Source organism: Argiope bruennichi, chromosome X1, assembly GCF_947563725.1.
Source record: "Argiope bruennichi chromosome X1, qqArgBrue1.1, whole genome shotgun sequence".
Classification (NCBI taxonomy): Eukaryota; Metazoa; Arthropoda; class Arachnida; order Araneae; family Araneidae; genus Argiope; species Argiope bruennichi.
In genome coordinates, this window is record NC_079162.1 from 8531945 (window position 1) to 8546282 (window position 14338).

The 14338-nt window shown below is 31.7% G+C and overlaps 1 protein-coding gene across 4 annotated transcripts in view; it reads left to right on the top strand.

Moving 5' to 3' along the window:
- LOC129959536 (early endosome antigen 1-like) overlaps positions 1-14338 on the top strand; it is a 169642-nt gene that overhangs the window by 116590 nt on the left and 38714 nt on the right. For all 4 annotated transcript variants that reach the window (XR_008783451.1, XM_056072416.1, XM_056072415.1 and 1 more), the window contains 3 exons: positions 1154-3321; positions 9739-9976; positions 12759-12899. Coding sequence is in view for 3 of the 4 variants with exons in the window: in XM_056072416.1 (XP_055928391.1) it covers positions 1154-3321; positions 9739-9976; positions 12759-12899 (2547 nt within the window). In the remaining variant the exon portion in view is untranslated. The remainder of the gene's footprint in view (positions 1-1153; positions 3322-9738; positions 9977-12758; positions 12900-14338) is intronic.

A 14338-nucleotide genomic window follows, 5' to 3' on the forward strand; every position in this document is an offset into this window, starting at 1 on the left:
CGAGAGAAGGCGTCTGCAACACACAACGCGCATATTTGGCCCTTCGAAAATCCCCACATCAATATCTCACCGAACATACAACACAAGTTTAATATTGACAGTAGGAAGGGATTCTCGGAGATCATCTATTGGGACCATATCTTCTGCGCGAACACCTCAGTAGCGCAAAATGCCTTGTTTTCTTGTAGCACGTCCCTTCGGATATACTTCAGGGAATACCGACATTCTACGCCAGAACATTTGGTTAATACATGATGGTGCACACCACTTTTTAGTTGCATTCGTTAAATCTGACATGTTGTTTGTGAAGGAAGTTTAACGACCATCAATTCTTCAGTGCTCATTAATGAATATTTGCTCGTTGCTTTTATTTTCCTCGAATGTATGGAAAATTTACATACAAGAAGGCTTCTTTTTCTCGACTACCATTTTTCCATTCCTCGCATTTATAGGGTCATTTTCTTCGTTAGGCTCATTGATTTCTCGATGTCTGTTTTTGCGATTATCATCAAATAAATTTCTCCTGCGACTCTATTTTTTATGATAATTTTAAATCTCCTTAATACCTACTAATCATCTCTCTGAATTTATTTTTCGAATACGGCAACATTCTCTGTAAACTCGGTACCGATGTTGCCGCAATATTTTCTGCGGCCCATTTTTGTTTTTCGTGAATATCTTAAAAACTCCTCAGTTTTCACACTACATGCTAATATCAAATTAAAGAGTATAAAATTCCCCTTATTTTCATGCTTTCATTTTTCTTCAAGTTTTAATATTGTTGCAGATAAGAGTTCCAAACTACTTTTTCGTTTTTAGGAATTTGTGACCTCCTGAATCATCAAATCGTCATGTTACTTACATGAAAAAATTCTTTTAAAAATGTGCTTTCACTTAAAAAAATCATTGTGGAAGCATCATTTATTTTTTTATTAATTTTTTACAGTATCCAACAAATGTTAATCACCCTATATTTTGCGATTTTCTCCTACTAAACGTTGCTTGAAACGTTTACTACCTATGTTGTATGATGATTCATCTTCTAGGTGCCTACTATCACGTCTCTGAATTTGTAGGTTGAATTCAGCAGCACCTTGTATAATGGAAAGCGAAATAAATTTTATGTGATTTTTTTTTTTTTTTTTTTTTGCAGACTTCAAAAATTGCTGAAATCTCCATAGTTGAAAAGAGCATGGATTCCGATTCTAAAGTGTTGGGCAGTAATTATTGTGACGAAAAAAAGTGTGTTGAAAATGCTGAAGAATATATTAATAATGTGGATACTGAACTTAATTTCAAATCTAAATCTGGTGACAAGTGTAGTTGCTGTTTAAAGACTGATTACTCTGAAGACGACAGTGGTAAAGATGTTCAAACCTTTTCTACCTTAAAAAAATCTCCCAATTCTCCTTTATTTTCCCATGAATCATTAATAACAATCAAGGGATGTGGTTCAAGTTTTTTAAACAATATTGATTGTTCAGATTTATTCCTTCTGAAGAAAATGGATTGCCTTCTGCAAAGAGAAAGTACTGCTTTTGATCCTGAAATTGTAGACTTGATTCAGGATTTAGTTTTGGAAATGAAAGTTCTTTTAAATAGGTTAAAGAGTGGTATGAATTCAGTAACCGATCCTGTTGTTGTTTCTTATGTTACGCGGTTACAAATTATTAGGCAATATCTGGAAAAAATTCTTCTTGTAGAATTCAAAAAGTCAGTGGAGTGTAAAATTGAAAAGCAAAATTTTGAAAAATATGCATTTTGCATGAAATCCTCTGCTTTAAAGCAAGATAAATTAATTCATTCTCTTTTTGAACAAGTTAATTTATGTGTGAAAGAGAACAAAAGTCTTTATGAGCAACTTTGTATTTTGAAAGACAAATTACAATCCTTTGGCTTATTAAAACCCCAGGCCGAAAGCAAAATAGAGTTTAAAATCAGTTCTGAAATAGTTAACCAGACTTCTGATATTAATGAGATCTCTGAAAACGATATTAATTTAGATATTCAGTTTAATAATAATATGCCAAATTATTACTTGGAAACTTTCCAGATTTTTAAAACATCTTCAGCCAATCTTTGCATTCTAAGTACACAAGCTAAAAATTTGCAATTATTGGTGGATTCATCACGTAAGTTAAATGATTACTTAATAGAAAGAATTCTTGATCAAGAGTTGCACATGAAGAGTATGACTAAGCAGTTAGAAAAAGCGCACAATCTTTTGGAAGTTACGAAGAAACAGCACCAAAAATTGCAGTATGTTGAAAATATTGTTAAATATGATCTCCGAGAGAAACGTAGATTTTTAAACGAATTAAAACAGCAGTTGGAGGTGACTCAAGAAAACTGTAATCTTGCAAGGGTGAAAAATTTCAAGTCGGAAGCAGAATGGCAAGATTTAAGGAGAGAATTTATGCGAATATTTGTGAATAAGCAGACCAGCGAAGAAAGTGGTTTTATCGATGACAGAGGAGGAGAAAGTGGTTTTATTGATGACGGAGGAGAAGAAAGTGGGTTTGTTGATGATAAAAGTGAAGATAATTGTTTCATTAAGGATAAATGTATAAAGGATGAATGCTATGTTGTAGATAACAATGCACATGACAATGACGAACCTGAAAATGTATCAGATAATGAAGTTTCAATAAGTAATAGTGATATTGAATCGAAATATCAAAAAAAGAATCGCCTTCAATTGATAGAAGAACAGTGCCAAATGCTTTGCACCAACGTGAAAAATAGCTCTAAGAAAAGGAAAGAACTTGATTATAGACTAGAATCTTGGTGCAAAGACATTGAAAATTCTCACATTGAAACTTCTAAAACGAATAACTTATCAGAGATCTTGAGTGCTAAAAAAGAATATATGGATAGTTCAAATAAAGCTGCAAACGGAAAAATGAACATAGATTTTAATAGTGATATTGATAATTCATCATCATCAGAAATTGGGAGCTTTATTTCGGATAGTTGTTCTTATATTCCGTATAATTCCAGTATAACTTCAAAAGGATTTAGGCTTTCTTTACAATATTTAAAAACCGATGAGTTGGTTTCTCCTAAACTTGTCGACTTAAATGTTAGTAAGGTTCCTCTTGAATATGAAGAACATCATAATGTTGATTTTGGTCCATTGTCAGAGGAACTTGATGACATTTACAACTCCAAAACCATTGAAAATGTTCGAGAAAGTTCTTATTTTAGATCTATTGAATCACTTGGAGGAAGTGATAAATGCGTAATGGAAAACTCTGATTCAGAAGGAATGTCAATTCAGATGAAAGTCAATGGGAACAGTTGTTCTACTGAAAATAAAAGGTTTGATTTTGTGTCTATATACATACAAATTGATATTTTTTAACTTGTAGTAGAAATGCTGTGCTTTTATAATAAAAAGTATGACATATTTTTGTAATTTAGATGCCTTCAAAACATTTAACACTTTTTAAAAACTATCTCTTACAATAAGAAGTTTTCTGCAGTTTTTTTTTTTTTTTAATAAAGCACACAGAGTATGATGATACTTTTTAATGATATTCACTTTAATTATTAGTTATTAATTGAAAAATATCTGCTTTATTGCCAATAATGCATTCTCTGAATACAATACAATATAATAAAATACTTTTGTTTTCATAATTGATCAGTTGAAAATTATTCAGTTTCTTTGAGATATATCCATATATTTACTCTTATTTTTTAATAATCAAAAAATTAAATAATTTATTGCAACTTCACAAAATTAACATTTTATTTTTGTTGCAAAATCTTATCTTACTGCCAGTGAGTTTATTATTTAGTTCCAGTAACTTAAGTGGAAAAGTTAAAATAGAGCTTCAAAAGTAGCTTTGTTTCAGGTCTATTTAGATCTAATGGAATATTTGAATATAGGGAAGAGTGAAAATATCAACAGCCTTATGGTTTAGTGAAATATATCTTGGCTGGAATGCAGAAAATGGAATTCATAGCTCCCCCACCAATCAGTCCTCTAATAGTCTAATGGCTACCTTGTCTGTTCAATCAGAAGATTCAAGAGCAGAATGTATCAAATACCGCTGAAAAACTCCTGGAAGGACCAAATTGAAAGAAAACGAGTTAATGTTTTCTTGTTTTTAAATGCCATCTTCATAGCAGGACAAATTATACATATATGTTCAGTATATATTGAATACTAATGATATATTGATAGACGATTTTTTACTGCATAAATGATATTTTTAAAAAAGCATGTTAATTCGTTTTTTACTTTGTCATTTTTATTTGTAAATTGACTGTACATTAGGACGGAACGAAAAAAAATCAACTTTTGATTTTTAATTTGTAAAAGTGCGGAAAAGTTGCCTTTTGGTGTAGATAAAATGAATTATAAATATGAAAAATGTTTGAGTACGTCTTGAGGTGCCGCAAGCATGTTAAAGCTTCTTAAATTTGAAATTTTTGCTACAATTTAAAGTTTTTTTACGAAATAATCAACTTTTGATTTTTAATCTGTAATAGCGCCGAAAAATTGCCTTTTATTGTAAATAAGATAAATTAAAAATATGGAAAAAAAATAACATCTTGAGGTGCCGCAAGGATGTTAAAGTTTCATAAAAACATACTTTTTGGAACTTTTTCAAAGATATTTGCTTGTCTCGATTATGAAATAAAAAGATTTAAATAGGCGTTATAAAATGAATAAAAATATAAAAACAGTTTCACTATTGCATTGGCTTGGCATCCAGGAGTCTAATTCATCGACGGAGCGGGTGTTATTGAGGCGGAGATTTGTTTCAGTGTGGCGACAAGCTCTGAAATGGTGTCAGATCAGTGGCATTGCCCAGTTTAATTTAGTTGGTGTTTCCGCTCCGTCTGTTGTGTAACTGATTTGTTATTTATGTACTTTGTTGTGAATAAAAATGGCGCAATCTAAATTAATGAAGATAAGACAACAATTTTCTTTACAAAAAAAGGCAAACCAACCGGATCTTTCAAATATACAAGAAGAGATAAAACTATTAGGCCCTTCAAAACTGAAAGAAGAGAAAAGCATGCGAATGCGTAATAATTGCCATCTTTAGCTTCCATTGCTGACCGTATCGGAATATCAGATAGAGTTACTGCAGCTATATGTAGTGCTGCTTTACTGGACTAGGGTGTAATCACAGAAGGCAAAACCAATGTAATAGATAGGATGAAAATTAGAAATGTAACTGAACCCACCATGTTAAAACATGCTTCCAGTGACTTTCTCAAAGACTTCATACGGAAGACATCTGAAGTTGAATCAAATAGTATAATGGACCCAGTTATCAACTTTCCACGGCTTCCTTGTCACACACAAGCATAGAAAGTGGTGACCGAATCGGCTCACTATATCAATTGGTTCAATCACAAGAGAAGGATACATAAGAGCAAAAATTGATTCACCTGCGAATATGCCACAATTTAATACAAAATAAAAGTCGTTCCAGTAGAAACAAATATTTTGCAGCTGTAACATTTGTAATTGTTATGGATAAAGAAGCAAGAAACACAAAACTTGAAATTTAAAAATATTTATTATTATTATTATATTTTGTTATTAATAATTTTAAAATTATATGTATGAAAAATTCATAAAAAATATTTCATCAAAGTTTATAATTTTTCATTATTTTTACGAACTTAAGCTCTTTGCAACACCTCAAGATGATGTAATATTGCAACAAAAATTTTAATTAATTTTTTTTAACCTAAAAGGCAACTTTTCTGCCCTATTACCAAACTAAAATCTTTAAAAAAAATTTAGCGGCCATTTTCGTTCCACCCTACTGTACATGCAGGCCTGACATATGTTTTTTTTTTTTTTTTTTTTTTTTTTTTAGAGACTGAATATTTTCATCATTTAGGAGTCTGGTTGTAGTTAAAGTGTTGTGGTCATTCTTTAAATTTATCTGTTAGTTTGAAATTAGGAATTTGAACCCAACAATTCTGTAGCCTAAAACAGGGCATTAATCTAGAAAATGAATCTATCAAATATTCCTCTAAAAATCTGCATGACATTAGATATAAGGGATTTTTTTATGGACAATATATGAAAATAATAGAAAGTTTCGTATCATTCAAAATTACTGACAGAGGGGGAAAAAAGGCTCACCGAAAAATTAACAGAATACATTCTTCTTATATTTACGGAATTAGTGGAAAATCTCAGATAAAAAAAACAATGGTTGTTATCTTATTCTTTTAATCCCTTGCTCTATTGATAAGCTAATTAAGCAGCTAAATGTTTTCCCGCACCTAACGACAAAGGAATTAGAAAAGGCACATACATGTAGTTCATAAAGGTTAAATAAGTAAGTAGAACTAGTGCATTGCCTTTTAAAACAACTCTGGGATCTTGTATTTTTTCAAAATTGATATATCCACGATTCATATTGATAATGGTTTTGTCTGTGTATATTGACGCATCATGATTAATTGATAAGCGGCGCAGCCATAATGAGTGTTTAGAATGGTATCCGAAAATGGTATCTTAAAATATTTTTTGATTAAACCTCTTGTAATTAATCTGGATGAGCAAAATATTTCAATGTTTCCAACTGAATTTCCTAAAAAAGTGAAATAATTTTCTGCTTTGTGAGATCAGTATTTCTTCGTTACTATTTCTATGAAGTATAACTAAATATAAATTTTTGAATGCCTTCTTATTGTTTTTAACCTTGGATTGTTCAATTTGCTTCGATATACTGTACCGGGATATTTTGATTTTTTTACATTTTTCTTGCATTTTAGCTAGATTGCCAATTTGCTTTAATTCTGTTTAATTCATTCTAATTGCGGCACGATGGGTGATGTGGTGAATTTAAATGCGTGAGGATACAACCTGGGACTTTGTGGTTCACAGCCGAGTAACATGACCACAATACAAAAGCAATTGCTCGTGCAGCGTAGCTATTAACTGGCTTATAAGCTTTCACCACAGTGATTTCTACTCCGTTAGAGAGAGGGCCTTTGGAAAAATGCTCTAAATAAGTTAAGTGGTCAAATTACAAAATTTAGCATTAAACATCTAAAAAAATTTCAGTATCTAACAATTTATACAGTTACCCGTTTCTAATATTCATATTTAGTAAAATATTATTGATACACTTACATTTTAAACAAAAGGTTTACATTTTAGTTTAGACCTATTAAAGGTCACCTGGAGGAAGCTCTATGAATTAGTCGGCGGATTTTCCTCGAGGAAACCTTTAAAATTGTCTAATATCATCTTAAATAGTGATGTCCAAAGTTTATCTACTCTGCCAGTTTTAGTTTCAGAAATGTTGAATTTTTTTTTTTTTTTTTTTTATATATATATATATAATGTAAGTGTGGGAAGAATATTTCACGAAATATGACTGATAACTTTTTTAATAAACTTTCTTTTCTTTTTAATAAACTTTTCGATGGACGGTGAAGAAAAATTTAGACCTGTGATTTTTTCATCAGTACATTTAATGATTCAGTTAAAATGAAATATGATTCTTTACATCATTCAGAATATTTTCCCAATGCTTATCTCTAACGATTTCGAAATTATCTATTGTGCCATAATTAGAACAGACACCATGTATATCATGATAAAGAATGGCAAATGTTTGAAAACTGTATCAAGTTATTATTTGATTGTTTATGTTTGATGCAGTATAACAATATCTCTCCCATGCATTATTAAATTTTCCAGCTCTTTGGAAGATAATATTCCTTAAATTTATTTAGATCCTTTAATATGCATCCACTGTTGTAGCTTTGACTTTTTTTTTTTTTTTTGTAAAAATTTAATATTTTAAAGGACATTTTTCTGAAAATGCCATTAAAATCTTTTTCTTTTCTTTTCGCCTTTCACAAATGAGAGTTGAACTTGCATAAAAGAATTAACCATAAAAATTTTAGCTTCAAACCATAACATAAGTGTCATCCTTTTTTCGAAATTCAGAAAAAAAAGTTTGTTTATCTCTATAGAATAAAATTCGTGTCCGAATTCTTTATCTGAATTTGAGTAAATTGACTTTATTTTAATCTGGAATGGCTTAATTCTGATTTAAAGCTCTGTAAAAAAGTTGTAAATTCTATAATAAACTAAATCTTGCAAGTAAACACATTTGATAGCAAGCATTGCTGGGACATTGTTTTTCATCAAATAAAATTCGTTTGATATTTCACTTCTATTTTTACCTAGTAGTAAGATTCAAAATTTTTATTTTTTCAAAAAAGAAATATTGCTGTTTTAATAATATTAAAAGTATAATACTAAATATACTATCATGTAATGAATCGAATAGCGAAAATTGTCATATGTAATTACAATGTAAAATCGTTGCATCACCCATTTTTATTGTTTTTTCCGTAGAGTTTCTCATCAATTTCAATATCTATATTAGATAATAGGTATTTTGTGTTTTAAAGATGTCATTTCATTGCTTACTGTAAATTGTCTTTTACAAAGAAGTAAGTTTGTGCAATGTTAAGATATATAAAATATTTTCTTGATTTTCATTGGAATGATAAATGTCATAGTTAAAACTATGATCGTTAATCCAACACAAAAAATTACCAAAATATGAATTTTAAACAAAAACTACACAAGAATTTAATATAATTGTCCATAAAAGATTAATTGATTTATTTTTCAAATCCAGTATATAATGTGGTGTGCAATTTAAATATATAAAACGGAAAATATTCAGTATGTAATATCTTAGACAAGACCGACCAAATAAGAGATTAGCGAACAAAATAATTCTATTATTTACAGCCCTATATATTTACAACGAACAACTTGTTCTCATCTAGATTAATATTATTTACAAAAAATCAAGTAACAGTTTAATCAAGAAATAGTTCCTCGATCAAATAGGAGAATAAGTCACCAAAAAACGCTAACAGGCTGTTAACTCTTAATGGATACTCCAGGACCGCTCCAGAAATCCACCGACCTTTATCGGGCAGACCCTAACATAGAAGCCCGAATCACACGGAGCTTCTCAAAGAATCAGGAACAACTTTTCCGTACCCGAATTATCTCCGAATTCTAATTCGAAGCCTTTCTCTTTTCTCTGCACACAATCACACACTAAAACAGCAGATATCCGCCTCCAGTTTTCTTATTGGTGAAGAATTCCCTTTCACCCAACAACGCTTCCTTAATGGTCTGCACTCGACCTAGAAAAAGTCTATTAATAAACCATCTTGGTGGCCGACCGCCTCTTGGGCATATGTCAATTACAATCAATTCGCAGCTAACGCCGACTGAAGTGCACCTTGGTTTGACACTTAATGACAACGGTTGCTGATGATTGATCGTTTCTTGATGAATTGAGGAATCTCTTCATAAGGGGGAAAAATTTTAGCATCTGGATGCTTTGACGTTCATTTCCGTTGAAGACATGATGGAACTATTTGAAACGACAGGATACACATATGTTTTGTCACACCTGGATATAGTAGCAATTGACCAGACACAATGTCGCTTCTAGTGAAAAGAATCCGTTTGTGTGGGGAAACGGGAGACGTTACATCTGGTCTGAATGTCATTAATCATATGTGGGAAAAGCGGAAACGTTACAATATGTGTAAGGCAGTTTCTTTGAAAAAAGGTGTTGAAGGAGAATTCTAGCATGTTAAATGAGTGATAAAAGATTTTACTATGTAATTGTCTGTACTCTTTATTATTATTATAGCTCTTATTGACTAAGTTTATATGATTTAAAATGAATAAATTTCTTTTAGTTCTGGTCCTTCTATGAAATCGGACGATTTGGAAAAGCTTGTTATTGAACTAGATGAAGAAAAAAAGTGTTTGCAGTTAAGATGTCAAGAATTACAGATGAAAAATACAGTGATCTTAGAAAATTTAAATCGGAAAACGCAGGAGTTGCAGCTAACTGAAGCAGCTAAGGAACAAGAAATTATAGCATTGCAATTCCAGTTAAATTCTGAAATCTTGAAATATGAAAGAGCTATAAAAGTAATTTTTCCCCTTTTTCTGTCATTAATATGAGCGCCAGTATAAATTAGCAATTATGTATTAATATAAATTGGCAAATATCGTTTCACTTTTATTTATCTCGTTGCTCATATTTGTATCATTACCAGTATCATTCTATTCTATATCCTTTTACCTATCAGAAAAAAGTATTTTCAAAATTGAGATTTAAATGCTCAATTGATCGACATAAGCTCAAACTTGATTGTCAGCTAATATCATTTGGTCATGCAGTTGACGCTATACAAAACGATACGATACAAAACAAAATGACACCGGTACAATAATTTAGATTCTCACGGAAGAAACGAACAAAAATAATTTTTTATAGCAATATGTATTTATTTACAGTTGAGAATATATTTTTATGTATATTAAGGAGAAATATATTTGTGTAAAATGCAATTATTGTGTTTTTTCCTTTATATAATTTGAATAATATTTTGTTATCTGAAAAAAAAATCAGTAAATTTTCATAAATTAAAGTCAACAATAATCAAGTCTGGTGATATAGGAGAAAATTCAACCGGTCCTTATAAGCCTATCTATCATCGAATTCGGCATCCAACTGTAGATTTACAGCTGATGTATAGTGAGGAGCACTATCTATTTGCAACTACAATACATCTGTAGAATTACCGTCAAAGGTGAAATAGTTCAGACATAGCATCATTCAAAATTAACTGAATATATATGGGTCACTATCCAGTATACTGGTGAACAAAATATGACCAATCAAAAAGCTTCTAAAAGCGCCACACCACAATTTGTAGAAAATTAACTAATGGTGAGCTCCTCATACAAAGATTGAATTTTTCCCACTTGAAAAGTTATCATTTTGACAGTTAATGCTTTCATCTTGATTAAAGCGACTTTCGTCTGACTAGATTTATACACTATTTACCAATAAGTTATTGGGCACCCATAATAAATGAGATAAACATAATTTATTCATATTCAATAGTTGGTTGAACCTTCACCTGAGGCAATAACAATCTTAATTCTCCGAGGCATGCTTTCCACAAGTGTTTGGATGATGGGCAGTTGGAAGTGGTATTTTCTTCCACTCGGCGTGGCGAAAACAAGCAAGTTCTTAGGACGGTTGTCGCACCTCTTAATTCGGCTATCCAACTCGTCCCAAAGGTTTCCTATAGGATTCAAGTCTGGACTCAGTTCACCCCATTTTCATCATACCAATCCATGCTGGACCTCACAACATGACAAGTTGTATTGTCATCCTGGAATTAACAATGATACAACCGGTAAAATTGTTACAGCGTAGGAAGCACATTATTGTCTAGAATAGTCGATTAGGAGTCGGCGTTCAGCTTACCATGAATTGGGATCAAGGGTCTCAGTCCAGCCACGAGAAATATCCCCAAACCATAATTACACTTCCATCAAATTTAACTGTAGTCTTGCAGTGCAATCTGTCAAAAGGCGTACACCAAACCCAGACTGCATTCCGACTGGCAGAGATTACATTTTGATTCATCACTACAGAGAACCTCTTTCCACTCATCTGCGGTACAGTTTCGACGTGCCTTGCACCTCCTCAACCGAGCAGCTTATTGACAGCTGGATTTTGTAATCAAAGGCTTATGAACGGCAGCATGACCATGGAAATCTAGGGAATGTGCTTCCTTGTAAATGGATTTTATAGAAACAACGGTTTCGGATGCTTGTTGGAACTCATGGAGTATGTGTGCTATCGGTTTGTTGCGATTTTTCCGAATTTCTTTGTACAACACTCGTCGATTTCTATCTCTTAGTTTCTTGAATCTGCCGGATCGGAGCACATTCTGACAATCACCACTCACCTTCCACTTCTTAATCACAAAAGCCACTATCGATTTTGGAATATTTAACTCACTAGATATGTCCCTTAAGAATTGGCTATTTCTATGATATCCAACAACTACGCCTTTCTCGAATTTAGACAGCTCTGAATTTCGCGACATCTTCCATGCGACTAATGCAAATGTTGTTTCCAGCAAGATATTTAAGTACAGAATGCGTGATGTAGATCAGGACAGCAGATATCCTCATTTGGATGTATTTCCAAATATTTATTGGTAGATAGTGTATTTCTGAGAAATGAATTGGAACCCAATTGTGAAATCTTAGACATTGATCAGAATTTGATTGTGGCTGCCCAGGATATCCACAAATACTACTATATAAATCCATTAATCATGTTGATACATTCTTTGCATTATCGTTTTTGGAATGATGAGTTCTCACCTGATTGTTCGTTCACTTGCAAAAAATTGAGCTGAAAAATAAATAAGCCAAAATATCAGTTTCTGCTTTACTTGTGTAAAACCTTGTCCTCCCCGTTAAAATAAGAATCCTGTAATTTGCAGTAGCTATTCTGTTCTGTAAATACATTTTCTAGAAGGATATTGGAAACTTGGAAAACGATGTTAGTTTTCTTCTGCAACTAGGTCGGCATTACAATTATATACAATATAAATCATCAACATTTCCTCATTTCTAAAATATCGGAAAGCTTAATATCATGAACACAATTGCAAGAAAAGAATGTTTTTTTTTATATTTCGCTACGCTGTGTGTGTGTGTGTGTGTGTGTGTGTGTGTGTGTGTGTGTGTGTGTGTGTGTGTGTGTGTGTGTGTGTGTGTGTGTGTGTGTGTGTGTGTGTGTGTGTGTGTGTGTGTGTGTGTGTGTGTGTGTGTGTTTATAGATTAATATTATTTAAGTTTGATTTTTACAAATTTTTTTGAACTATGTGTTGTTTTATAGGAATATAATGATAATAATGAAGGATTGAAAGAAATGAAACAGAAAGTTAGTGATCAGGAACAGCTTATACTAACTCTTGAAGAAACTTTAGCTGAAATTGAAGTAGAGAGAGAAGGCGAAAAAGAACATCAGTGGGAGCAGGTAATTTCTAGATGAAAGTTGCGTCATGTGTATTTTCTTTTGCTATAACAAATACTTTTATAGTTGTTTGATTCCCTGTTAAATTTATTGAGTGTTTCACAAAGTACATCTCCATTTTAAAAGTAAATAAGTCAGCAACAGTGAGAGATCGATAGAAGAATGAAACTAATTGTATAAAAATTCTGAAACACATAAAAGTCTCATGCGGATGTTTCAAATTTAGTGACAAATGTTCACGAGAGGTATCGCTCGCTATATGTGGCAATCGCAGATGAATCCCTTGAAAGAGTATCCTGAGGAATTTTTTGCAAAAAACGATCACTGCTGAAAGTTGTGTTGCAATTTTGGATTAATTTGCTATCTATGGCGGGCTTTTAGCCGATTGGATATATTGTATATCTGTGTTAAACCTTCCGCCAGTGTTAGTAGTTTTATCTGTCCACCATCTGTTAGTGGTGTTACATGTCCTGGACGCCATTAATAGATGGTGCAGAATGTGAGCTCAGGATAACTTTATTTTACTGTCTCATAAAAGAACTATGCGATACCAAAGTATTATATTCTAGAAAAAATTCGATCTTGTTGAATCTTCATGTTTTAGGTCTCAGTAAATAAAATTTAAAAAGAAAAATGTTCGTAAATTTGTTCTTTTATTGACCAGAGGAACTGGACAAAGAAAATTTTGCATTTGATCATAGCAATAAAATTGTAACAATTTTTTTTTTTTTTAATGTTTGAAAATGAAGTTTTGAACGAAACTTCTCGATGGAAAGTGTTTTTCGTGTGGCCATCCATGTGCATTTCGTGTGCCATCCATGTGCATGTGTGTCCATCCATGATACAAATCAACAGCGACAGATAAATGAAGTTATGTTTATGGTTTTATTCTCAGAGTTGTTGATTTGTATCAAATTTTATGCCAGATTCATCAGAGAATTGACAGTCTGTTGGTCACATTCTATTTGTAGGTCACTGTAATATCCAAAATCCATTCTCAGTTATCTTACAGGGAGATGATTTTCCTGAAACTGGAACAAAAAATTGACACAGATCTACAATTTTGATAGAACTTGACTCCATACATTTAATAGTTTATTGAGTTTTCGAATTATAGTGTCCACCTGCCCACAAACAGGCTGACTAAAATTCCCTTCTTAGTTTTCTTGCAAGGCGGGCATTTGGAGAGCAGGCCCCCAATTTGGAACAATTTTCGATTACGAGCTTTCAATGCAGAAAGTAAAATAAATTTAATTTTAAAAAATACTTCTTAAAAGCACATTTATAATGAACAAATAAAGAGAATTTAAAAAAATTTTAATTATTCTTTATTTTTTTATTAATTAATTATTTTTATATTAATTATGAAATCTTAAAATTAATTCTATTAGATCATTTCATAAGCATATCTTGAAAAAAAATTTAAATTGTGAATATGCATA